The following is a 24,481-nucleotide window of genomic DNA, read 5'->3' as shown; positions in this document are numbered from 1 at the left end:
ATATCACTCTTTGTTTTTTATGTTTTTCATCACCGATACTAGTGCAATCTGTCCACTTCCCATACCATCCCCATGCATTCACCACGTTTACACTCCCCCCCGACGCCCCAAAATGATGTGCTTACTTTTGCATTGGCATTATTATCATGAAAAACTTGACACTGCATCACATAAACATTTCAGCTGAAAATCAGAATCTTCGATGTGTGAGAAAGTATGCATTTGGCTTTAAGGTCCTAAATTCTTGAGAATTAAACCAACAGGGACTTTTAGCTCAATCCAAGTGCCTTACTCCTCACATCGTGGTGTCTGGAAGGACTCAAGGAACCTTTGTGTTTGCATCAGCGCTCCTGAATTGTATTGATCACAGCTTTCCCCTGAGGCCTTTAAGAAAAGGCGACTTTTGACAGAAATGCTGTGGGTTAATTGAGGGCCAGCTAATGTAATTCAAACAATAATAGGTCTGTCTGGAGAGGGAGTAGTGGAAGGAAAATAGTTAATCCATTTGAGTCCTTGGTTGTACGTAGTAGTACTCATTATTAGTCAAAATAGTGTATTTCGAATTTTACATTTTATATGTTTTTGAACAGATTGGGTATGAGTGGTTAATGTCAAGACAATAATGTGCTGGCGCTGTAATTAATTGTGACTGTCAGAAAAAAATAGAAACTTATCTCCTTCTTGAAGAAATAAACTGTGTTGTAATTCAGGAAATATACCCCACAGAACACGTTTTACTGTATGCCCCACATTGTGTCCATGGCAGCCTGCAGGCAACAGTGTTATGCAATCATACACAGAAAGCAGACTATGACAGCCGCAGCACATTTTTTGATTTAATCGTAACAATGACATGCATGCATGGATTATCACCAAGGTGATAGACAAATTAAATAAGTTTACACTATGAAAGCATATCTTTAGCATAGTCAGTCTATTAGGCTACAGGACATCTACAAATAGCATGCCAGTAGTGCTGATAAAGGGCTTATTTAAAATTAGTCAACTGAATATTGACAATGCTGCTGAACAGAAATCATTTTACTTCCCCACACACACCACATTCTACACAAACTTCAAGTGGTTTCAGCATGATGCAACGCAATGATTCTCTTTGTCAGTAAGCTCATACCATGTGTATACAGCAGCATGTGTCAGCAACACACTGAACTGAGCCACACAGTGCCATTCTACCTCATAAAGAGATGTCAGACTTGCAATGCTCAGGCAGTTCTTGCCAACAGGTAGCCTACATACCTGAGTTTATCATCAGTTTCACTGTACAACCTGCTGTAGCTACACAAAGTGCATTCCTGGACATTGACTGTTGCAGTCAGACACATATCCAATGCAGACAGTCTCACAGTCTCTAGATAAAAGGACAAATATGTCACTGACAATATGCTATTCTAAAGAGTGAGAAAGAGTGTATGTGCAAGGTGCAGGTGGGTGTTCTGTTTGGTAACAGGACAGGTGGCCACCAAAACTATCTGGGCACTAGGGACAACTCGGCACCAAAACCATCTGGGCACTAGGGACAGGTGGGCACCTGGACAAGTTGGCACTTAGGGGTGGAGATAACTGGGCACCTGGACAACTGGGCACCAAACCCATCTGGGCACTAGGGACATGTGGGCACCTAGACGAGTGGGCTCCTGAATAACTGGGCACCTGGACGAGTGGGCACCTGAAGAGATGGGCACCTGGACAACTGGGCACTAGGGACATGTGGGCACCTGAATTAGGATTAGTGTCCACAAGTGTTTCTTAACTTTACATGAGTGATATTTAACGCACTGTTCTTTAAACCCGCAAACACAACACAATGAGGTCCAAAGTACAATATAAGAATTTATTTGCCAAAATAGTACTGAGGTCAAAAGTACATTATAACAGAGTTTTAAAGTACAAAGAGTGTATTTGCCAAAATAGAAATACTGTTAAAAAATAGAAAAAAATTGTAAAATGATAAATTACCAAAAAGAATGAAGGATACCAACAAATTGTCAAATGATCAATGTTAAGATAGAGAAAACATAGGTTAACAGTACACAATAAATGTTTTGAAAAAATATATAGTAGTCTACTGTTAAAAAAAGATACAAATTAGTAGCCGACTGTGAAAGAATAGAGGGAAAAAATAATTGAACAAGGGGAAAAAATGCTGGACTGAATGCTAGGATAGAGAAAACATAGCTATACACTAAACAGTGCACAATAAAATTATTTATAAAAAAACTAAATAAACAGAGATTATGTATACACAGGGCCAGTCAATCCACTAGCCTGCTTAAGTATCTGCCAGAAGGTCAGCTGTCCGTCTCATAGGCAGACCACAAGTTGGCCAGTTTGCCCTGAAAAAGTCTAGTTTGCTTGCCAACTTACCAACAACAGAGCAGGACACAAATCCTAATTCAGGTGCTTACTCATCCAGGTGCCCACTCGTCCAGGTGCCCAGTTGTCCAGGTGGCCACTCACCCAGGTGCCCAGTTATCTCCACCCCTAAGTGCCCACATGTCCCTAGTGCCCAGATGGTTTTGGTGCCCAGTTTTCCAGGTGCCCACCTCTCCAGGTCCCCACTTGTCCAGGTGCCCAGTTATCTCCACCCCTAAGTGCCCACTCGTCCAGGTGTCCACCCTGTCCTATAGTGCCCAGATGGTTTTGGTGCCCACCTGTCCAGGTGCCCACTCGTCCAGGAGCCCAGTCATCCCAAAAAATATGGTGCCCAGATGTCCCTATAGACATTGCCCACCTGTCTTGTATTCTTCTTATGTTTTATTATTGAATCTATTTAGCTATATTGCAAAAATGCATTTGTTACAGTTGAGTGTGTCTAAAATGTAATTTCTCCCTCACTCATCCAATCTAGTAGCCTATGAAAAAAAAAAACTCTTGTCTGGGTTCTGTCTGGAACCTGATATATTACAACTCTATCATGGGCCTGACAGTAAGGTCTACATTAGGGCTTTTCATGTGACTACTTTTGTCCCTCGTTGTTTCATGTAGGGGGAGGAGACGGTTGCCTGGAGACGACGGAAATGTTTGAGTACATCGATGGAGCGCGATGGAGAAGTATGAGAAAATCAAAGTTGTTGGAAGAGGAGCCTTTGGGTAAATGCCGAATACATTTGACTGTTGTAGTTGTACATATTACGCTCATCATTCATTACACGTTTTGCTTGTGTAGCTACTATTGTGCTGTCGTCAAGTTATTTTCGGAAATAGGACATTCTGAAGTCCTTTCTTTCCCAAATAGAAGTGATGTGTCAACGAATAGACTACACCCAGTGGTGTAGTCTATTCCCAGCTAAGTACATTTACTCAAGTACTGTACTTATAGGTCAAATTTTGAGGTATTTGTACTTTATTTGAGTATTTCCATTTTTCAGTACTTTTACTTCTACTTCACTACATCTCAGAGGCAAATATTATGTTTTTACTCCACTACACAGTTTATGAAAACTTAAGTTACTAGTTACTTTGTAGATTTGGATTATTATTACAAAACACACTAATCACTTGAGCCCTATATATATTTCGGACAGATCTACAAGCTCGCAAGGCATCACGATGCAACACATTGTGAGCTTGTAGATCGGCTATTTTCAAAAGATTTTTATACATTTTGAACTTGTGAAATGGGACATTCAGCATTATGAGTACTTTTACTTTTGTTACTTAAAGTATATTTTGAGGCTGAAACTTTTGTACTTTTACTCAAGTACATTTTGAATAGGGGAGAGAGTATTTTTTACATATTTGCAATATTGATACTTTTACTTAAGTAAAACAATTTAGTACTTCTTCCATCACTGTTTTTTTGTTGGCTTTATGTAAAGGTAAACGAGAAAGAGTTCACAAAATGAATTAAAACAATACAGTGACTTGCTTCGTATATATTTCAGTATAGGCTACCTTAGTCGACATTTCCACCCACTTCTTATTTCTACATAAATACAAGAGTGGGCACTAAGATAGAGGCAACTCAATGTAACATTTCCTTGTTTATTCCCAAAATTATGTTTTGTAGCAGTTGTAGAAATGTTAGACCTTATTTGTCAAATGTTCAAGCATGTTCTAATCATGTAGGCCTATACTTTACCATTTTCCAAATATTTTATTTTTTAACATTCTGAATTTTACATCGAGGTGCCCACTCTTCCTTAATAGTGCCCACTCTTTCTGTTACCTTCTACAGATCATACCTATACCTTGTCACACACTTTATCATTTAACTATCGTACTTCATCTGTTAGTAGGCCTACTAACCCTATGTCAGTCCAAACAGATTTTACTGTCTAGTTTTAACCTCTAAATGCTTCTGTGAAATGCTTTAATTGTAATTGTAGGATAAATTGTAACCCAGATTGTTGCTTTGTTTGGAGTGCAGGCTACTATTTCTTAGTTGACCACAGAGCTCATTTAATTTTGGTTTAGCATAGACGTTTTCATACTTTTCAATTTGAAATACAATTTTTTAAATTGTGCAATGAAAGTTATGGAAGTTATTCATGTTATTTATCTATTTATTTTCTTTGTTAAATTATGATAGGCTAATTTCATTAATCTGATTTTAAGCTTTTCTTATATTAGCCTATTTCATACTTTCTATTCATTTTCTTTCACATTATATTAGCCTATATAGCAAAGAAACAGAATATTCTGGAAAGGTCATGGAATTTCAAAATCCCATTTGCCAGGCAATTTCCCACAGGGATGAGATTAGCTGCATCCCCATGGGGTTCATTATTTCATCTCATCTCATGTGCATGTACGGTCATGGAAATTAAATGTGGGTCAAGGTCCAGGGGAAGTTTTGGAATTTTGTCAATGAAAAGAGGATCAGTGTATCAGTATTTTTCCTCAAATCATACCTATTTGAATGCTATGCTTGCATTCACTAAACTTAATGGAACTATGTGAACAAGTGTCAGAAAAGTGTGTAGTAACGATTCTATTTTCTCCTGTGACTAGGATCGTACACCTATGCCGCCGGCGTGGTGATGGGGCCTTTGTCATCCTGAAGGAGATCCCAGTGGAGCAGATGTCACGAGACGAGCGCCTTGCAGCTCAGAATGAGTGTCAGGTGCTGAAACTACTGAACCACCCAAATATTATTGAATACTATGAGAACTTTCTGGAGGACAAAGCCCTCATGATAGCTATGGAGTATGCACCAGGTAAGGCCTCTGTCATATCTTATTTCATCGCCCCCTATTTGTTTGTTATGTAACGGTGAATATAACGCTGCAGTTTCCCAGTATACATTTCCGTAGGGGCTGCATACCTCTGTGTTGGTCTTGTGACATATATTCCTTGTTAGTCCTCGAGAAGTAATCATATAGCCTGTCAGTTTCTGCTGTGATGCTTCAGGGGATGTGTGATTTGGTTACTGTATGAGCTATGACAATGCAACTTATACATTACACTGTGGAGGGAAGAACCTGATCTTTCGCTCTGGTGGTTACTTCATGCAGGTGGAACGCTGGCTGATTATATACAAAAGCGTTGTAACTCCTTGCTGGATGAAGACACCATCCTTCACTTCTTTGTTCAAATCTTACTGGCCCTTTACCATGTGCACAATAAACTGATTTTGCACAGGGACCTGAAGACGCAGAACATTCTCCTTGACAAGCACCAGATGATTGTCAAAATTGGTGACTTTGGAATCTCCAAAATCCTTGTCAGCAAGAGCAAAGCTTACACAGTGGGTGAATTTGAATTAAATTCTGCCGTAGTCACTTAATTCCGGCCACACACATTCAAGCTTAATAATATCCCATGACATGCCATTTTGTCTTCCCCTAGGTGGTTGGGACTCCGTGCTACATCTCCCCTGAGCTGTGTGAAGGGAAGCCATATAATCAGAAGAGTGACATTTGGGCCCTAGGCTGCGTGCTATATGAGCTAGCCAGCCTTAAGAGAGCCTTTGAAGCTGCTGTACTGAAACATTTTCTTTCACAGTATTTTCACATTTTCATTCATCCTCGATTAATTTTAGTCTTTGAAGTGCTTCTCTTTATCTCAATTAAAGTGGGTTGGATTTTCACCAAGAAAATCTGTTAAACCAAAATATCCCACATTTTCCCAAGCAGAATGTAGGCCTTTGGAGCTGCTGGATTTTGGATAGATGTATTTGTTATTAGAATGTTCCTGAATACAGACAGTAATATATTCAAGTATGACACTGATCCATTGTCCATTTGATAAGGTTTGGCCCACTCCTCTTTATGTTTCAGAACCTACCTGCCCTGGTTCTGAGGATCATGAGTGGTACCTTTGCTCCAATTTCTGACCGATACAGCCCAGAGCTCAGACAACTCATCCTGAACATGCTCAATCTAGACCCATCCAAACGGCCTCAACTCAATGAAATCATGGCTCACCCCATATGTATCAGACCCCTGCTTAATCTCTACACCGATATTGGCAATGTGAAAATGCGGAGGTAATTCACCAAACTATGAACTCTTAAGTTAACCTATGTGCAATCAATGCCCATAATATGTACTCTTCACTACTAATAAGTACTAAGTTTCACTACTATGTATCACTTTTCTAGAATTGAGAAGCCGCTGTATGTACAATCGGGTCCTCATGGTAGACCAGGGGGAAGAATGCCAGGCAACAGATCCAGATGTTAGTAATGTCCATCTGTATGTGAACATTTAGCACTATAAATGCATGCTACTGTATGTTCTTGGCTGATCTAGATGTAATTCTAGGTCTAGGAACAGGAAAGGTGCACTCCCTCCCGCTGTCCTCTGTGTACACGTGGGGCAGTGGCATTTCGACGCCTCTCCGTCTGCCCATGCTGAACACTGAGGTGCTGCAGGTGTCCCTGGGCCGCACTCAGAAGATGGGGGTCACAAAGTCAGGTCGACTTATCACCTGGGAGGTTTGTGTGCTCTGGGAGTTGTTTGGACAAAGCCTTTACAAGCTTGAGGATATTATCAATCACTTTTTTAAAAAATGGTATTTGCTTTAGTCATTCTCCTGAGTATAGCAGCTTGGTTTTCAATTTGTATCAACAATGTGTATTTTTTCAATGATCTCTGTCCTCACAACTGCTTATTTATTTGGTGTGTTACACAGTAAAATCTTCAGTGTTTATTTCTCCATTTGTGACTCAGAAAGTGAAATATAACCAAATGGTTCATTTGGATGCATTTGTACACAGAGTTAATTAACTGAGGATTTTCCCATGTAGGCTCCATCAGTAGGATCTGGGGAGCCCAGTCTGCCTGGTGCGGTGGAGCAGATGCAGCCTCAGTTCATTTCACGCTTTCTCGAGGGTCAGTCGGGAGTCACAATCAAGTCTGTGTCCTGCGGTGATCTCTTTACCACCTGCATGACAGGTTTGTATAGGCCATCTCTCTTTGGATAGCTACAGTATCAGAGAGCTAGTATGCTACTGTGTGAGGTTTTTCTACTGAAAATCAGTGTTTATACTTTGTGTTTGCCTTTACACCCTGTAGCACATACATAATTGTAAAGTGAGGTTGCAATAACCTTTTATTACACTTTTTACCAAGTTAAGTTGTAACATTATTTGTTCAGTGCTGTGTTGATTTCATATAGTGATGCCCTGTTAGAGGCAAGCATCTTCAGGAAGCTGTTGTTTATCCATCAGTGAACGTAGATAACACAGGATTAAAGGACCATTCTCCTCGCTTACTCGGCTCTCTCTCATTGCCACTTATCACTGTGGTGAAGCGGATTAGTATTCCCTTTTTAGGGATTATGGACAATATGTTGGTCTATACAATAATCATCAACTAATAGTCTGTCTAATCCCCTTTTTGATTGTCAATTTGCAGACAGAGGTATTATCATGACATTTGGAAGTGGAAGTAATGGTTGTCTAGGACATGGCAATTTCAATGATGTAATACAGGTAAATGGCTAACCTTTAGAGGAAAATGTGAGTTGTTGATAATGTTTAGAATTTTCCTCTAGATTTTGTGAGAATTCACAGTATCACCTTCTTCTCATAGATGACATAGTATAAAAGTCCTTGCTGCTGAGACGTTCCTAGTGATTCAGGCATTGATTCATCATTATAAATTCCACAGAGTTGTTTATTACTCACATTCAGGTTGTAATTTTGATAGCTGGCAGCAAGAATGATTTAATTCAGTCTGTTACATACATAATACATTCAAGTGGTGATTGTTGTTTCCACATTTGCGGATGATTGAAGCTGCACGTTACTTTTTCAATACATGAGCTGTAGCGTGAGAGAGGGGGAGAAATTTTGAATAATAATCTGTATAGTCTATTGGCATAACAGTGGTTTGTTGTCATGGATATCAGTTATGACACAGAAATGGAGCTTGATATAGTCTTTCCATGTTTTTTGTCACTAGCCCAAGATAGTGGAGGCGCTGCTTGGCTATGAGTTGGTTCAGGTGTCATGTGGTGCTTCCCATGTGCTTGCAGTGACCAATGAAAGGGAAGTATTTGCTTGGGGAAGAGGAGACAATGGTAAATGAGCCATGCCGTCTTTTATGTTGTTTTATGTGTCTGTTTTTTACGTGATGTTTTTTATGTGCATGTGAGAAAACTTTGCATTTGATTTGATCGTTCAGATTTCTGTCCTCCGTTCCTCCTCTCAAAGGTCGCCTTGGCATAGGCACCCAAGACTCCCACAACTCACCCCAGCAGGTGTGTGTTCCTGTGGAATTTGACGCCCAGAAGGTTTTGTGTGGTGTCGACTGCTCCATGATCATTGGCACTCAGTACAAAATTCTGGCCTGTGGAAGCAACAGGTATGCATCTTTGCTTTTCTTTTTCTTTTTCTTTTTTTTCTGGCAAAAATGTGTTGTGAAATTTACACCGGCCAAGGTGAGCGCACGATTACCAGTGAAGGATGGTTCCGATTTAATCAGATAGCATAGTGACTACAGTTATATTTCTTCTGATCATTTATTCATTCATATTTCACAGAAAAAAGCATTTCATAATGTTATTGTGAAATGTGCCTTACAGGCCGTGTGATAAAATACTTTCATTTGACATGTGCATGTTTGATGGGGATTTAAAAGGGATTATACTGTATGTCTTCACTTTAGTTAGTTGCACATCCTGTGAGGCAGCATTATTTCACCATTACAAACACGTATCCTCGTTGTCGATCTTTTACTTACTAAGGTTTGGGACAGGAAGCAGAGCCCTATGAGTAGGAGGGTGTATGTCAGCCCCAAGTGGAGACAGCATTGCTCAGATACCAGTGGCTTAGCTACTTCCTGCCAACTCCTTACACTGAACTACATTTGCACTTCTTTTTTAGTTGACCAAAAGACCTTTCTTAAGTTGTTGTTACGTATGTGTTAATACACAAAGTAGGTTTATACTTTTTTTTTTTTTTTTTTTTTTTTTGGCCTTAAATATTGCTGCTGTTCCTCTATCTATGCAGAGCTAGTTTTGTTTTTGATGGTTGTTTACATCATTGGAAAGCCTTTTCATGGCCATGTTGAGATCATATAGTTTAAAATATATTGAGATTGTGTCTCTAGAACTTGAACTGAATTGTCATCCTGAAACGTTTTTTAAGTGAAAAGATAAATCACACGCACGCAAGCCAAGCGTGCGGGCGCCTAAATCGTGTGCAAGATTTTGAGTTTTTTTTCCTCTAATCTAGCTAATTTGGCACTGTGTTATGTTAATTCTTCATTATTAATTACTTATGACGCATAAGTCGGTTTAGGTTCTATTAAATAAGTAATTTTAATCATTTTATCATTTATTTTTATTATTCTAAAATGGACTTGGGGGGGTCTCCCCCTAGCTCAAGCTAGGGGGAGACAAATCGCCCCCGTCCCCCCGGGGTCTCCGAGCCTGACCCCAGGTGAATTTAATAATTTGTTGTGCTCAGGTTTAACAAGCTGGGATTGGATAAGATAAATGTTGGAGAGGAACCGAGCCCCACTGACCAGGTTGAGGAATTGCACTCATTTACCCCTGTCCAGTCAGCCCCACTAAACACAGAGAAGATTGTCTACATTGACATTGGAACATCCCACTCTGTTGCTGTTACAGGTGAGCTCACATGTCGTATTGTAACACGTTGTGAGCATGTATATCTGATTATTATAATTTTTTATTTGCCTATAATGACATGGCCAAAATAGGGATTTCATGTTAGACTAGAATAGAATACTTTATTGGCAACAGTTAAACAAGTTTTCATTGTGGTCCAAAATCTGAAAGTGGGTAAACAATATACTGTATCTTTTAAAACCTCACATACCATTCGCCACAAGTACATGCATGCATTTACTGTATTTTCTGAAAGCTGACTTATAGTATGTCATGTTGCCTCTCTGGTTACAGTGAATTGTGTGTTTTCTTTGCCCATGGTCATGTTGGTTGTGCGTAATGTCATTTTGTTTCTTTGCCCAGAAAAGGGTCAGTGCTTTACCTTTGGCAGTAATCAGCATGGACAGATGGGGTGTAGTTCCCGACGTACTAGCCGCGCGCCCTACCTCGTGCCAGGGTTACATGGTATCACCATGGCTGCTTGTGGGGATGCGTTCTCCTTAGCTATTGGGTCTGGTAAGTAGTGGACAATTCAGATAACTAAATATACAGAACACACACACACACGCACGCACGCACGCACGCACGCACGCACGCACGCACGCACGCACGCACGCACACACACACACACACACACTTTCATATACTGCTGGTAAGGGTCAGTTTGTGTCACTGATACAAGAGGTTCACCCTGACAGCCACATCAAAGCTGAGGTCTCAGTCTCAGATCTATGTCTCCATCTATCTGACTTTTGATTGATTGATTGAATCAACCAGTTGATTGATTGACCAGCATGTTCTCTTTCTCTTTCTACGCTTGTTTCAGAAGGAGAGGTGTATACCTGGGGAAAGGGGGCCCGTGGTCGCCTAGGAAGAAAAGAAGAGGATTCTGGGATACCGAGGGCAGTGCAGCTCGATGAGAGTCACCCGTTCACGGTGACATCGGTGGCTTGTTGTCATGGCAACACTCTACTGGCAGTGAAACGTAATATTTCACCTATGACCTTTTGTTAAGAAATGTTAAGATATAGCCATAACAGCGATTTATACCACTCATACCCAAATAATGGTTTTGTCAAAGTCAGAGATAAAACCAAGGCTACCGAAAGGATTAAAATAGATGCAGATTTAGAAAATATTAAATGATGAAAATAAGTCAAACATTTTAGTTTAATCCCTGGAAGAGACAGAAATGCAAGTGGTAACTGTTCCAGTGTTCACCATGTGACAGGGACCTGTATTGTACCTATAGAGTAGTCTCTATAATTCATCCTTTAAAAAAAAATAAAAAATGATGGAGGATAGTGGGGAAGAAAGATTTAAGGAAAGGGAAATACATATGCCTCTATTTTTAAACATACTAGAACGGTGCCCGTCTACTCTGGGGCCATGCAAGTCGAGAATACACGCCTCAGCCATTGTGCAATACTATTATTATCTGATGTACTCATTGTACCTGTTGTCATTTCTGATACATTTCCGGTGTCATGTCATGTGCGAGGGTTGGGTCCAGACTAATAATTATGCTTAATAGTGTTTATAGAAATTGTCAAAAAACACATTATTGTTGTACCAAAATATAACAGTGAAACACAAAAAAATAATTTTGTTTAATTGAAAAAGTTACACAGTATATTTTTAATATCGCCATGGAATGAGTGCTGATGCGTATACTCCTGTCTTTTCCCTGTTTCTTATACAGCTTTGCTTGAGGAATCTGTCCCTAGATGATTTTGTCCTGAAGAGTGTTCTTCAGCTCCTCAGTGTCTGCCTTGAACGCCTGCAAGGGATGTCTGTCAACTTAAGTGAAGGGTAGCTTTCTCGTCCAAGAGGTTTTAATTTAATAAAAAAGATAAAGGTACGAAGTCACGCTTTTCACTGTCAAAGGAAGTGCATTTCACAAGCACTTTAGCAAGTGGACTGCATGCAAGTAAAGTGATTGTAACTGCATTTGCAGGAAGTCATTGTGGATCTTTCACGCACATCTTTTTGTCTTCTTTTGAGAGTGGGGTTACCATGATGAAAGACACACCCCAGCAGAAAGTCAAACTGGTTAGGTCTCTGTTAACCCTGTGCTGAATGAGATGTGTGGGGAAAAGAATGGTTCTCGTGTTTGACACTTGACTCAACTCAGCTCATACCACTTAAATGAGTTAAGTAACTACATTCATCTTGAGCACATTGCCAAGGGTCATGTTGTGTTTTATTGGATTAGTCCACATATTCTTGTAGGTAATCTATCTATGTAATTAAGACTAGTTAAGGGTGCATTGCTTATTGCCTTATTGCATTGTGCATTGTTTATTGCCAATTAGGGGTGCAACAGTTAATTGAAATAATTGATTTAACCGCTTATCAAAATAAAGAATCTATCACTATTTTGGGAATGTCATAGGCGAAAATTTGCAAAAATGTAAAGAATAGTGAAAATATCACATCTACAAGCTCACAGTGCGTCACATCGCGACACATTGTGAGCTTGTATATGGGCTATTTTCACTATTGTTGCACAACACCGTTTCACGACAGCCCTATTGCCAATAAACAGACCTAAGCATTAAGCTATAGGCTAATTGGTATTCTTTACAGTTGATGGTGTTGCAGTAATTTTGCTGCATATTTTTTGGTAGAATCTGTAAATATATTTTAATTCATTGAAATTCATGTCATCTTTTGATTTAGGCTGTATGTCTATTGTGTAAATTAGGCCTACGTTCTTAGAATAAGCTCAGGCCTTTGAGTCAAAGCATGTCTGCTGCCAAAACAATGTCCTTAAGACACCTATTAGTTAGTGTGTCATTGTCCCTTTGTTCTCCACTATGCAAAGTACATATCGCCAATCTCTTTCTGATGTCTTTTGATTTACATTACATTGTTGGTGTAATTGATCATTATATGTATATTGAGCCATTATATCTTCATCACTGCCAGTGCTACAAATTACATATTGCTAATGCCCTACACATTATGTTCTGATAACTTTTATCAGAATATACTGAACATGTTATATTGTGTAATATGTAAAATATAAAGGTTCATGCTTTCATAATCAGAATAGCCTTCAGTGAAATCAGTGATCAATAATTTTAATGTGTTATAAAGTTATTATATTTTTTTGCAGTTACTTTAATTTGTATGAATTCTATGTATTCTGAGTGATCCGATTTTAATTGACCATAATTAAAATGATTGTTATTATTGAATCTCCAAATAGGAACTAATCATGTCAATATATAATTATGTTATCAATACAATGCATTTTTATATTACATATGTATAAGAATATTACATGGAATACACATTTGACAGGCTATAAAGGCATATTTTGAAAGCATGGATTTATTACTATTGCTTTTCTGTAGTATGATGATGTAATGGTGATGTAATTCAGTGGCAATACAGTGTCTTATTACACCCTAACTACACCCTATTAAACCCTCCCTAAGAACCCCCTGTTGTTTTCTTCCCGCTCCTTGACAATAGAGCTTGATTTGATTGTATATATATTTGTTACAAACAGGCAGTACAAATATAGTTGTGTACTGTGTAAACATACAAGACCAGTAGGCTAGGTTCTTTTGTTTGCTCAACCGCCAGGGGGCATTTATCCCCCACGAGATCAAAATACCTATTACCAGTGTTGGAAGAAGTACTCGCATGTTTTACTCAAGTAAAAGTATCAATACTGCAATATAGAAATACTCTGTTACAAGTACGAGTCCGGAATAAAAAAAATACTTGAGTAAAAGTACAAAGTATTGGTATCAAAGTGTACTAAAGTAGCAAAAGTAAAAGTACTCATTATGCAGAATGTCCCATTTCACAAGTTTTCAAATCTTTTGTAAATAGCAAGCTCACAATGCGTGCATCACCATGCATTGGGAGCTTGTAGATCGGCTGTTTTCAAATGACCGAAATGAATATTTGTGGTGACGTGTGTTTTGTAATAATAGTCAAAATCTACAAAGTAACTCGTAACTAAAGTTTTCAAATAAATGTAGTGGATTGATTGATTTAATACTTTATTAGCAGTTTGCAAAACAAAGCACAGGAAAGTACAGTTCAATACAAGAGGAATTTAAACCCAAGAAAGCCTATGGCTTGTTTCCATTGGGGTTCTTTTTACTCAATTTATTCATCGAAACATTTAATGACAGACAAATATACAATACTATGCAAAACATCACATAAACAGTAGAAGAGAAGAGGAGTCGAACAGGAGTAGAAGTAAAAGTACTGACAATTGGAAATGTACTGAGTTAGGCTACTTTACACCACTGCCTATTACGTCAATTAGTCCAGTGTGTGTCTATCCTCCGATTCTCCCTTTAAAACAAACGGTCGGGGGTCTTTCTTCAGCACATGAAAGTTATCATTATTATTCGTTACGTGATCTTATCATTTAATTAGGTTGGCTCAACGTGGCTGTATATATGACTGTATATTCCCCTCTCATCGTGCATGAGCTGTGGCCATTTGACAGATAAAACATCTTATTTACTCTAATAACATCACACCGGAGGCTGCTACTGCAGCTTGACTATTATGTCCACTTTGAATACAGGGGGGGGGGGGGGGGCAGTGGTGTAAACAAAGTAACTAAGTACATTTTTTCCGATATTTTGTACCCATTGTGAGCTTGTAGATCTGATATACATTTTCATGGGACATTCTGCACGATGAGTAATTTTACTTCTGGTACTTTAAGTACATTTTGATACCAATGCTTTTTGTACTTTTACTCAAGTACATTTTTAATTCCGGACTTTGACTTGTAACAGAGCATTTCTACATACTTTACAGTACTGATACTTTTACTGAAGTAAAAAAAATATGATTACTTTTTCCACCACCGACTGTAAACGCCGGGATTTGGACTCCTCCCGCGGGGAGAAGGAGGAGGAGGAGGAGGAGGAGGAGTGGGCGGGACTCGCTCTACCTCAACACATCCAGGGCTATGCATTGTGTTTCCCATCTGTCAGTCAGTACACTGCATCTACACAGACACACATTCACACACACCGAGAGAACCAGCAGGAATCCTGTATCATTGTCGACCTGTGGAAGGAAGGCTGTCAGGGGAATCTGTAGAATCTGCGGCCCCATCGACTGGACTGTCGAGGCTTTTGTTTTGTGTCGCTGTCATTGATTCACCCGATCTCTGGAAGGACGAAGAAGGAGGACGGTGGACTGAAACGCACAATACATATCGTTGGTAACCGGAAGACTCGCCCCAAAACACGCGCGCCCCCATTTTTTTCGCGGACCAGCGGTGCTTGTTTGTTTTACTGAGGATAGGGTTAGAAATACGTCTAGGTTTGGGCATAGTTTAACCGGGGTTACGTTTAGGAATAAGGTTAGGTTTTTGCACCGTTTTACTGAGGTTACGTTTAGGAATAAGGTCTAGGCATAGTCTACCGAGGTTACGTTTTTAGGAATACCAGGTGAATACCACCGGATTTGCCCCGGGGCGACTGTGTTTTGGGGCGAGCGTTTTGGCGTTTCGTTTCAAAAGACGATCGTTTTGGTGGCGAAGGAAGGGACATGAACGTCGTAGCGTCGGCCCCCTGTTGTCGTTCATCGGCGTAAAAACGAGCACCACATTATACCTAGACTTCAACGGGGACAAAGAGAAGAGCATCCACCTGTACTAAAAGGCCTCAGACAGCGATTTGTTGTTTGCAGCAGCAATATGCCGGGTTTTGATTACAAGTTTCTGGAGAAACCCAAGCGAAGGTTCCAGTGTCCGCTGTGCAGCAAGGCGATGCGCGAGCCCGTCCAGGTCTCTACCTGTGGACACCGCTTCTGTGACACCTGTCTGCAAGAATTCCTAAGGTAAGGGGTTATTGTGTGTGCCTTTGTTTGTTTGTGTGTGCGTGCGTGCGTGTGTGTGTGTGTGTCTGTCTGCAAGAATGTCAGGTAGGGTGATTGTGTCTGTGTGTGTGTGTGTGTGTGTGTGTGCGTGTGCGTGTGCGTGTGCGTGCCACGTGCGCGCGCGCGCACACACACACACACACACACACACACACACACACACACACACACACACACACACACACACACACGACACACTGTGTGTGTGACTGTGCGTGAGAGAGCCAGCACTGTAGGCGATACTGTAGGCTACAACCGTGTTCAGTGTTGCCATGTCCGCTTTTTATAAGCGACCGTGGGCTTGTTTTTCTGTAAAGTTGCTTGTAAAGCTTGTTTCTAAAGTGTAGTTGCTTATTTGGGCTTGTTTCCTAAATGTTGTTTAAACCAGTGGTTCTCAAACATTTCCATGTCCAGGAGGACCTCCAGATTAATATGTATTTTATTTGGCCGCCCCCCCCCCCATCCCTATCTGAAAATATTTTGTGCCAGTGACCATTCGTGTAAAATGTTTCAAAAGGATTCCACATTTTTCACATTTTCTTTTAGATGTTTTGCATCGCAATGTGAGCTTGTAGATTGGCTATTTTCAAATGGCCGATGTATAGGTTTAAGTTTAAAGTGCTCATGTGGCCTATGTCGCTTCTGTTGGGGTTCCTTGACCTGCTTGCTTGTTTCTCTCTCAAAACCTGGCAACAGTGCAACCGTGTCGTGTGTAGTTTCGGTAGAGCTACAGTAAATAAAGGATGTGTAGGTGTGTCCTACTGTCCTCCTCACCTTGCCTTCCCCAGGCGGTTAACACAACAACACTAAAGATTCACTTCACTAGACCAGTGGTTCTCAACCTGTGGGTCTGGACCCCCAGGGGGGCCCCCACATGATTTTGGGTTGGTCCCCAGATGACAGTGAAGTGACAATTTAAGCACCTTTTTATAATACCTGAAAAAGACCATTACTGCATCAAAAGTAATCAACAAACTAGACCAGGGGTCTTCAACGTTTTCAGCCCAAGGACCCCCTAGCTGAGAGAGAGATGAAGCAGGGACCCCCTCTATATTATATAAAATTGTGTTTCAGATACATATTTGCAGCTCTTTTTCCCCTCTACACACCTATAACTCTTTCCCAAAAATAGCCGATCTACAAGCTCACAACGCCTCACAGCGCGAGGCGTGTGAGCTTGTAGATCTGCTATTTTTGGCTAAAGTTCTCCTTAGAGAAGGGATGCTAGGGTTCAAGTGGTTAAGGTAAAATTAAAAATCCTGTCACACAAAGATTTGGCGGACCCCCTGTAGTAACTCTGAGGACCCCCTAGGGGTATAGTACCCCCTGTTGAAGACCCCTGAACTAGACTATATTAATAACTGGTCAAACATTGGCCAAATTGTCAAATAATATAAGAAAGAGGCAAACAACCCCCCAAGGACCCCTGGAGGTCCCCGGACCCCACTGTGAGAACCAATGGTCTACTCTAACCCAAAGCGACACTTGCGCTGTTAACTGATAATCTAAAACATTATTGAATGTGTGTCTGTTAGAATAGGTCACTCACTGTCACCGACTAGATGTATATTGCAGGCCTTACATTAGAACAAGTATGTGTGTATATACAGACTACAGTAGGCTATGTATGTATGTAAGTCTATGTAGCCTACTAGCCTATGTATACTTGTTACTGTATGATGCAAGTATATTCATACACCAAGGCTGGGTGAGAGCCTTTGCCCTCCATCCTGTCTGTCATTTTGCCCTGAGGCTGTGTTGCCTGCCTATATAGATTTGGGGTCGGGGGCAGAGAGGCAGACTGGGGCATTTCAAACAAGTGCATGCCTTGTTTGAAAGATTACACACATCCCATCATGGGAATAAGGCACCCAAAACACAGAGGGATCTTCCACTGCAAGGTCATGTGTCTCTAAAATGCCGCTTCCATATTAATCCCCTCACTAGTGGTGTTATTCTTAAAGATGACCAAATATATTTGATGGACGCTTGCCTTTTTGTTAGGCCATGCAATCAAAAAACAATCAGTAAGTAAAGTTAGCTCAGTCACACGCACCCTTTTTAATGATTCAAATGCAAAGTGACACATCATTATGATATAATTATATAAGCATAAACAATTAGGGCAATATAAACCACAAGTTGACAGAAAATGCATTTTCATGAATAATTTAATTTCCCTGTGATGCTGACAATTTCAGTAGTAGAACCTTTGTATGTATTCCTCTATTCAGATGATCTAACAATAACCTATTTTATGTATTCACTAAAGCACTATTCAGTGCTATGCATGTTACTTATGTTCAATGCTCGTTGTCAGGCAGAGAAAAGACTGGGTGACTAAGCTATATTTAATATTAGGTAGTAAAAAAAAACGACTTCAGAAATAAATGAAATAACTTCAGCACTGAAGTGTTTGTTTTAATGTAAAATCAGAGCTCTAGCGTGTCTGCTCTTAAGTAGTAATTATATCACATTTTGACTTTAATACATAAACTAAAGAGGACACTGAGGAGGGAGAGAGCCAGTGAATACACGTTTTTAGACAGAATTAAACAGCTTTATGTCCTCTACTCTGGTTGGCTGTGCTTGATAGGTTGAAATACAAATAGACAAAGAGAAGGCGTGATCACTGCTGAATAATCAGTTTTATGCCATAACCATAACAATAGAAAGATGATTTGTTGCAACAATTTAACATGCACCGGTAAATCTCATGTTCACAGGGATGTAACATCCAGCCATGAGTTCACTGAGTGGGCTTCAACTCTTTTAATTGGCAAAGTGTGTCGGTAGAGGCCGCAGACATTTCAGCACCCAGGGATGGACAGCACAAAGGGTTAGCGTGTCTCATTCTGACTGGAGTACCAGTTTATTGAAGCTGAGAGAGAGAGTAGTTAGCTAATGCTCTTTACCCATTGTGCATCTAGGTTGATCCTCTCCTTTTGATTTGTGGGCTGTATGAGATTCAGGGTAGGCTTGCCAACCCAGTCTGCCCACTTTCACTCTTGACAGTTGTGTCATTGTAACTCACCAGCTCCTGTCACAATAAGCTTCCCACAATCCCTGCAATGTTCCGTCGCCACAGCATGTCAGGCTATGAATCCTGATATTTACACATTTTCTGATTTTTGATCATTAACTCATTCAGTGCCACTGGACATCTAAGACGTCCGTTGATATAAGCCCTGAGTGCCACTGGACGTCTAAGACGTTTTATTTTTATTTTTTTTTAAAACATGTTCAGAACCCAAGATATGATGATTTGAAGATTTGCTGCTCCATTCACTCTTTGTTTAACTTCTTACTGAAAAAGGCTGCATCTCGGCTCCTAAGCACTTTTTTTTTTACAATGAATTTTGGCTGTGGCACTCAGAGCCAAAATTCCATAAATAAGCTGGGCACTGAATGAGTTAATGTGAAAGCGATGACCAAAACAGGTAGAGGTATTTGTTGTTCATTTCACTCGGCAAAAAACATCAAATACATGCAGAACATTTGATATATTTACTGTAATACAGTCTTTAAGAAAAGACTACATTTAAACTCTATAGGACGATCAAAATCCCAGACAATATCAAGTCTCATATCACAATATTGATATATCACCCAACTCCATCTTGAAGAGATACATTTTCAGTGTATGACATTGCAAGTTAATGTGAAGCTATTTTAAAATGGGGTAAGCATCGTTTCATCTTGTCACAGAGTTAAATTTACTGAAAGGCACATAAGGAAGGGAAAAAAGAGACCAGCGTGAATGGCCTTCCTTTACTTTGCCACGGCTTAATGGTGAAAAGAGTTGGTGTATAGCTCTCTGTTTGCTGGCACGTGATTTCTAATGGGCTGTGTTTCCGCCACGGAAGGAATGTGTAAATACTATACAGCAGCAGCCCTGGAGGCTGCCCTAGCTCTGAGGGAGAGTCATGGGGTAGAGGCAGCCCATCCCTCCAGGCTTAACACTCCAGCATTCAAATGTGAGTCACATGTCTCAACATTTCACCACCACGTGCTGATTAGGCCTCACCTTTATTTGAGCAATGATGTGTCAGGGCTCTTATTGGTGAGATTAAATAAGCACTTAATGGTATTTAATAAAAATGTCCTCAGGTGTTCGGGACTAAGGGGTAATCGGGCCTGATGCCCATGTGCCACACATGGCATGGCTCATGGCTCATCAATCTTGGCTGCAGTGAGCCAGAGCTATGTTATACAGTGTTACTGTTGTGTCTCTGTGGGAATGATACAGTGCTATGGCCTGGCCTTGACAAGGGTGTAATTGGTTTGTTCGGCTCTGTAAGTTTTTCCTAGGCATAAACACAGTGAATCTGTAAGTTCTAACTCAGAGTCCCATGTCACAGGAAGCTCCGAAGTGGACTATTATGAGAAACTTTCATGGGTCAGTTATTCACTCCCATGGCCAGGAATTGGTGTCTTGAGTGGTTTTGGAACGGTGATGATTCACTGACTGTAACTTAGACATGTCAATGTTTTTGCTGATGTAGGCAATAGACTGGTCAATTCTTCAGCTGTAGTCTCCCACACTTGAACTTGATCTGAACGCCCGTGTGATGAATACTTGTTGCAGTCAGCTTCCACCCCTTCTTTCTTTCTTTTTTTTGCTTTATTTCTTTCATCATCATTCCCTGTTTGCTCTTCACTCCCAGAACGTTTCTGCAGGAAAACTTTGCAGAGTTTTTTGGAAGGACGTTTTGTGCGTGCATGCGTGTGTGTGTGTGTGTGTGTGTGTGTGTGTGTGTGTGTGTGTGTGTGTGGCCATGCGCAGAATTGATTAGAGGAACACATACAGAGGCACATTGACTACTGGGATAGTGGTATCCTTAATAGATGGGGTGGCATTAGTGTGCTGGTGCTCAATGTTGTGTGTAAGTTTGCCACACTTGGGCAGCTGGGCTTTTGTGTGTGTGTGTATCTCTATCCTGCATGGGACTTATGCCATGGATGACTAATGAATGACTGTGTTTTTCATTCCTATCCCCATCCTTTGGGGCATCACAGAGACATATATTCACAGTCCCCCCACAGGTGTCCCAAAGCCACAGGGGCATCCTGGCTGTCCACATCCGGGAGGAAGGGGACTTTGTGATCCATCCCCCTTCTGACTACAATGTTGGGTCAGTGGAGCTGCACAGAGAAGACTTGTTGTTTAGTTGGTTGAGTGAATTGGAGCCCCCAGGCCTGGACTCTGTACTGATGGTCTGTGTGAAGCTTCCTCAGAGCTCTGCACTGAAGATGCTGTCTGGGGTAACCGGAAGAGTGGGCACCTAAACACTGTGAGCACCTCAATGTTAAATTGGCTTTTCCCCCCAAAACATGAACATGCAACATTTAAGGCCTAATATTTCTACAATTGCTACAAATTGTTGCAAAACCTGTGGCTAGCCAGTCATATAGCATAGACAAGAAGTTGAAGGTTAAATTTGGTTCTGACAATGATGTACCGTGCATATTCAAATCATGTATACTTTACATTACTTCAGACCTTTTTTCCAAATTCTTAATTGTAATTAGGAAAGAATTTCCAATTTAATATTGAGGTACCCGCAACGTTTAGGTGCCCATTCTTCCTGCACCCTGTCTAGTAGTGATGCACTTGGACCTGACAGAACTGGAAACAGCTCTATAAACTTAGATGTTCATTTGTGTAAGGTAACAGGCACTGGCACAGAAAAGCAGGATAAAATGAGAAGAGATATATTGTATGCTGAAATACAATAGCAGCTAGCCTAGTAGTAGAATTATAGATATTCTGCCTCTAGCTAGATCAAGGCCTACTGCATGCTGTTTTCTAAACTTAAGAAATGCTGCTGGGAGTTGTTTCTGGAGAAGTGTGTGTTATAGTATACTACTACAGGTTGCTGAATGTCAGTGTTGTTGAATGGATAGGACCTTGCATCGCAATGACATCGACTTTCAAACAGAGTCTTTACATGAGCTTTTAATGATCTCTAAAACTTAACACAGTTGTTTACTTCGTTGCATTTGATCTATGTGCAGCTTAGAGCTTGAAATACATATTTTAGAAATGCAGCCCTCTCCTTTGACAGAAACTTTGCTCCTCTCCGCCCTTGCTTTACTGTCTTTGTGACTCACATTAGAGCCTGTCTGATACAGTATATCAGTTTGTCCAACATATGGGTCATTATTTGACTTGTTTGACCACAACAGTTTTGGCAATTATGCAGCTGAAATTAGGCAGACATTGTCATGTATTACATTTTAATATACTTAGATTTTTTAAACATTTTATCTATCAAAATGTTATTTGTTTATTTGTTTTCATTTGTTTGCTTATATGTTAAATGTACTCAAAAGTTTCACACACTGATTAGAATTGATTTAGCGCTTTTTGACAAAATACCAGTCCAATCATCGCTAATTAGTGGTCTAGGACTCATCATGACATCGGATCCAAAAATCTGGCATCGGTCAGGCTCTAACTCACATGGCCCTGTACAAGTGCTGGTGACACTGGTGAGACCAACCGGTTGCTCAACATCATATCACACTTTTCATCCTTTTGGGAATATGGTACAAGCCCTTGTTTTGCTGAGATTTGACCCCAGAGCGCGTTCAACCAATAAGATACATGTGAGTCAGATCTTTGCAGGATGAGGCAATAGCGGAGGGTCTCCTGGGAAGATGCTGAGGGGCTTTAGAGGTCCAGCTGTGATGATGACATGGTTGACATAATCTGTTCATCGTTTCACCCAGCTGCAGAGCTTTGTACTGTACTGACAGTTACTGTACACTACTAAGATGTTTAAGTTTGCAGATTGTGAAAGCTGTTTGTTTTAATGTTTCCCATAGCTCATTGTTGTTATAAGCTAGCTTATGTGACTAAATGCACTTGTCTTGGGATGGACTTTACAAACAAGGCACTTAAAATTCTTTGGATTCTTTTCCATTGAAATCCTCTCCAAACACAGCACTCCCATGATAGTGCCCAGTTCTCTCGATGTCAGCTTTTGACCACAGTCTGTGTGCTACAAAGAAGAGACTTTAATCAGTTTATCAACAAAAGAACATTCATGAAGCAGTCCAATAGCTGGTTATGAACTTGTCTGAACTTGCCCGTGACTATAGGACCTCCTATTGAAACAGATCTGCCAACCCTGTGGGCCAAACAAAGAGGCAAAACATTCCAGCTATGCAGTGGATCACCTTGCCCTTCACAACGTGAGCATGCTGGGACCAGGCTGCTAAAACCAAACCCAATTGCTGGAACTCAGCCAATTGGCCCATATCTCAAAGCATGGCCAGTGCTTACATGTACACAGGTATGCACGCTATGTGAAACAACTTAAGATAAAGATGTGTTTATCATAACACATAAGCTCTGCGCTCACACTGCTGCATGATCCACAGGCGTCCAATGCAGAGCAAACCAGAGGTGTGTTTCCAAACAGCTTATTAAGAGTCATTCTCGCAGATCCACCACACTGTAAAACTGTGCAATCATATGTTTTAATCACTTTGTTTCAGAGAAGTTTGTAATGAAGGCTTTTTGTGGGTGAATAAATGGCGGCCCATATGACATTTTCAAGGTTGAGCAGCAGACATGGAACATTTTATGGCACGTGTTTAGCACAGCTCAACCTTTCAGAACCATAGTGCTCAGTGTGGCTACATCTGCGCTCTGCTCCCTGTTGTGCTAATTGACTTCCCCCAATCTGTTTGTGTTGTGCACAGGTCACTGCACTGGATATAAAGACAGCTCTATGCACCTACACATGCATAAAGTAGTGCATACATGCACACATACTGTACACACACACACACACACACACACACACACACACACACACATGTGTTTAAGTTCCCACAGATATTACCCCAGCAGAATGCATTTTTATGATTCATGTCAACATTTTGCATATCATTTCAAAACAAAAGCTACCATCAGATAAATCCACATCTATAAAGTCCACTTGTACTTTATATTTTCAAGTACAAGTTTATGGACACAAGTAAAAAATAAAAATAGATTAAAGCAGAGTTTGTTAACTTCATTGCGAACAGAATTTAAGCTGGTTTAATGGGCTCTTTCAATCTTAAATTAGCTCCTATAAATCTGTGTCAACACTGTAATTGTTTTGTGTAAAAGTGTCCCACTGCTTTTTTCTATGTGTGACATTCGTGTATTTCAAAAGAGTAATGCTCTGACACAGCAGTATCTTTGCCTTATCGCCCATGTCCAACAAACTAAAGCTCCTGACTTTGTGACTTTCTGAGATTGTTAGCGGGGATCGCAGTGGTCATTAGCACCAGACTATAGTCGGGTGACCACTGGCTCTGGTTGCTGAGCTGACACCCAGGCATGTGTGGAATCTCTGTGTGGAGTCTGAAAGGAGAGCAGCTGGTAGTGAGGGAGTGAGGCAGCGTGGCCATGGGGGTGAATTGATGCACAGGCACCTGTCTCAGTGAAAGGCTCCTCTGTAGAGCAGAACAGGTGTCAGCAGAGCAGTTAAGCTCTTCACTTTAAGCGTATAGACTCTGAATTATCTCATTTTTTCAGAGTGAGCCCTATCAATGTTACGGT

The 24,481-nt window shown here is 40.5% G+C and overlaps 2 protein-coding genes across 2 annotated transcripts in view; both read left to right on the top strand.

Moving 5' to 3' along the window:
- Positions 1 to 3,012: 3,012 nt before the first annotated feature.
- Positions 3,013 to 12,221, top strand: nek8 (NIMA-related kinase 8). Its single transcript, XM_084064921.1, has 15 exons — positions 3,013 to 3,111; positions 4,975 to 5,180; positions 5,478 to 5,710; positions 5,812 to 5,943; positions 6,243 to 6,451; positions 6,566 to 6,642; positions 6,729 to 6,901; positions 7,214 to 7,361; positions 7,824 to 7,900; positions 8,373 to 8,490; positions 8,624 to 8,774; positions 9,881 to 10,044; positions 10,408 to 10,560; positions 10,871 to 11,029; positions 11,747 to 12,221. The coding sequence occupies exons 1-15, from the start codon at positions 3,065 to 3,067 to the stop codon at positions 11,773 to 11,775; spliced, it is 2,076 nt and encodes a 691-aa protein (XP_083921047.1). The 5' UTR covers positions 3,013 to 3,064; the 3' UTR covers positions 11,776 to 12,221.
- A 2,810-nt stretch (positions 12,222 to 15,031) lies between these two features.
- The window catches only part of traf4a (tnf receptor-associated factor 4a), a 32,294-nt gene continuing 22,844 nt past the window's right edge, over positions 15,032 to 24,481 (top strand). The window contains exon 1 of the mRNA XM_084063912.1: positions 15,032 to 15,879. Within this exon, the coding sequence (XP_083920038.1) occupies positions 15,737 to 15,879 (143 nt within the window). The 5' untranslated portion in view covers positions 15,032 to 15,736. The remainder of the gene's footprint in view (positions 15,880 to 24,481) is intronic.

This window comes from Gymnoscopelus microlampas (genome assembly GCF_963454915.1).
Source record: "Gymnoscopelus microlampas genome assembly, chromosome: 8".
Lineage (NCBI taxonomy): Eukaryota > Metazoa > Chordata > Actinopteri > Myctophiformes > Myctophidae > Gymnoscopelus > Gymnoscopelus microlampas.
The sequence above is the reverse complement of the archived record's forward strand: the minus strand, read 5'-3'. Positions and strand labels throughout refer to the sequence as shown.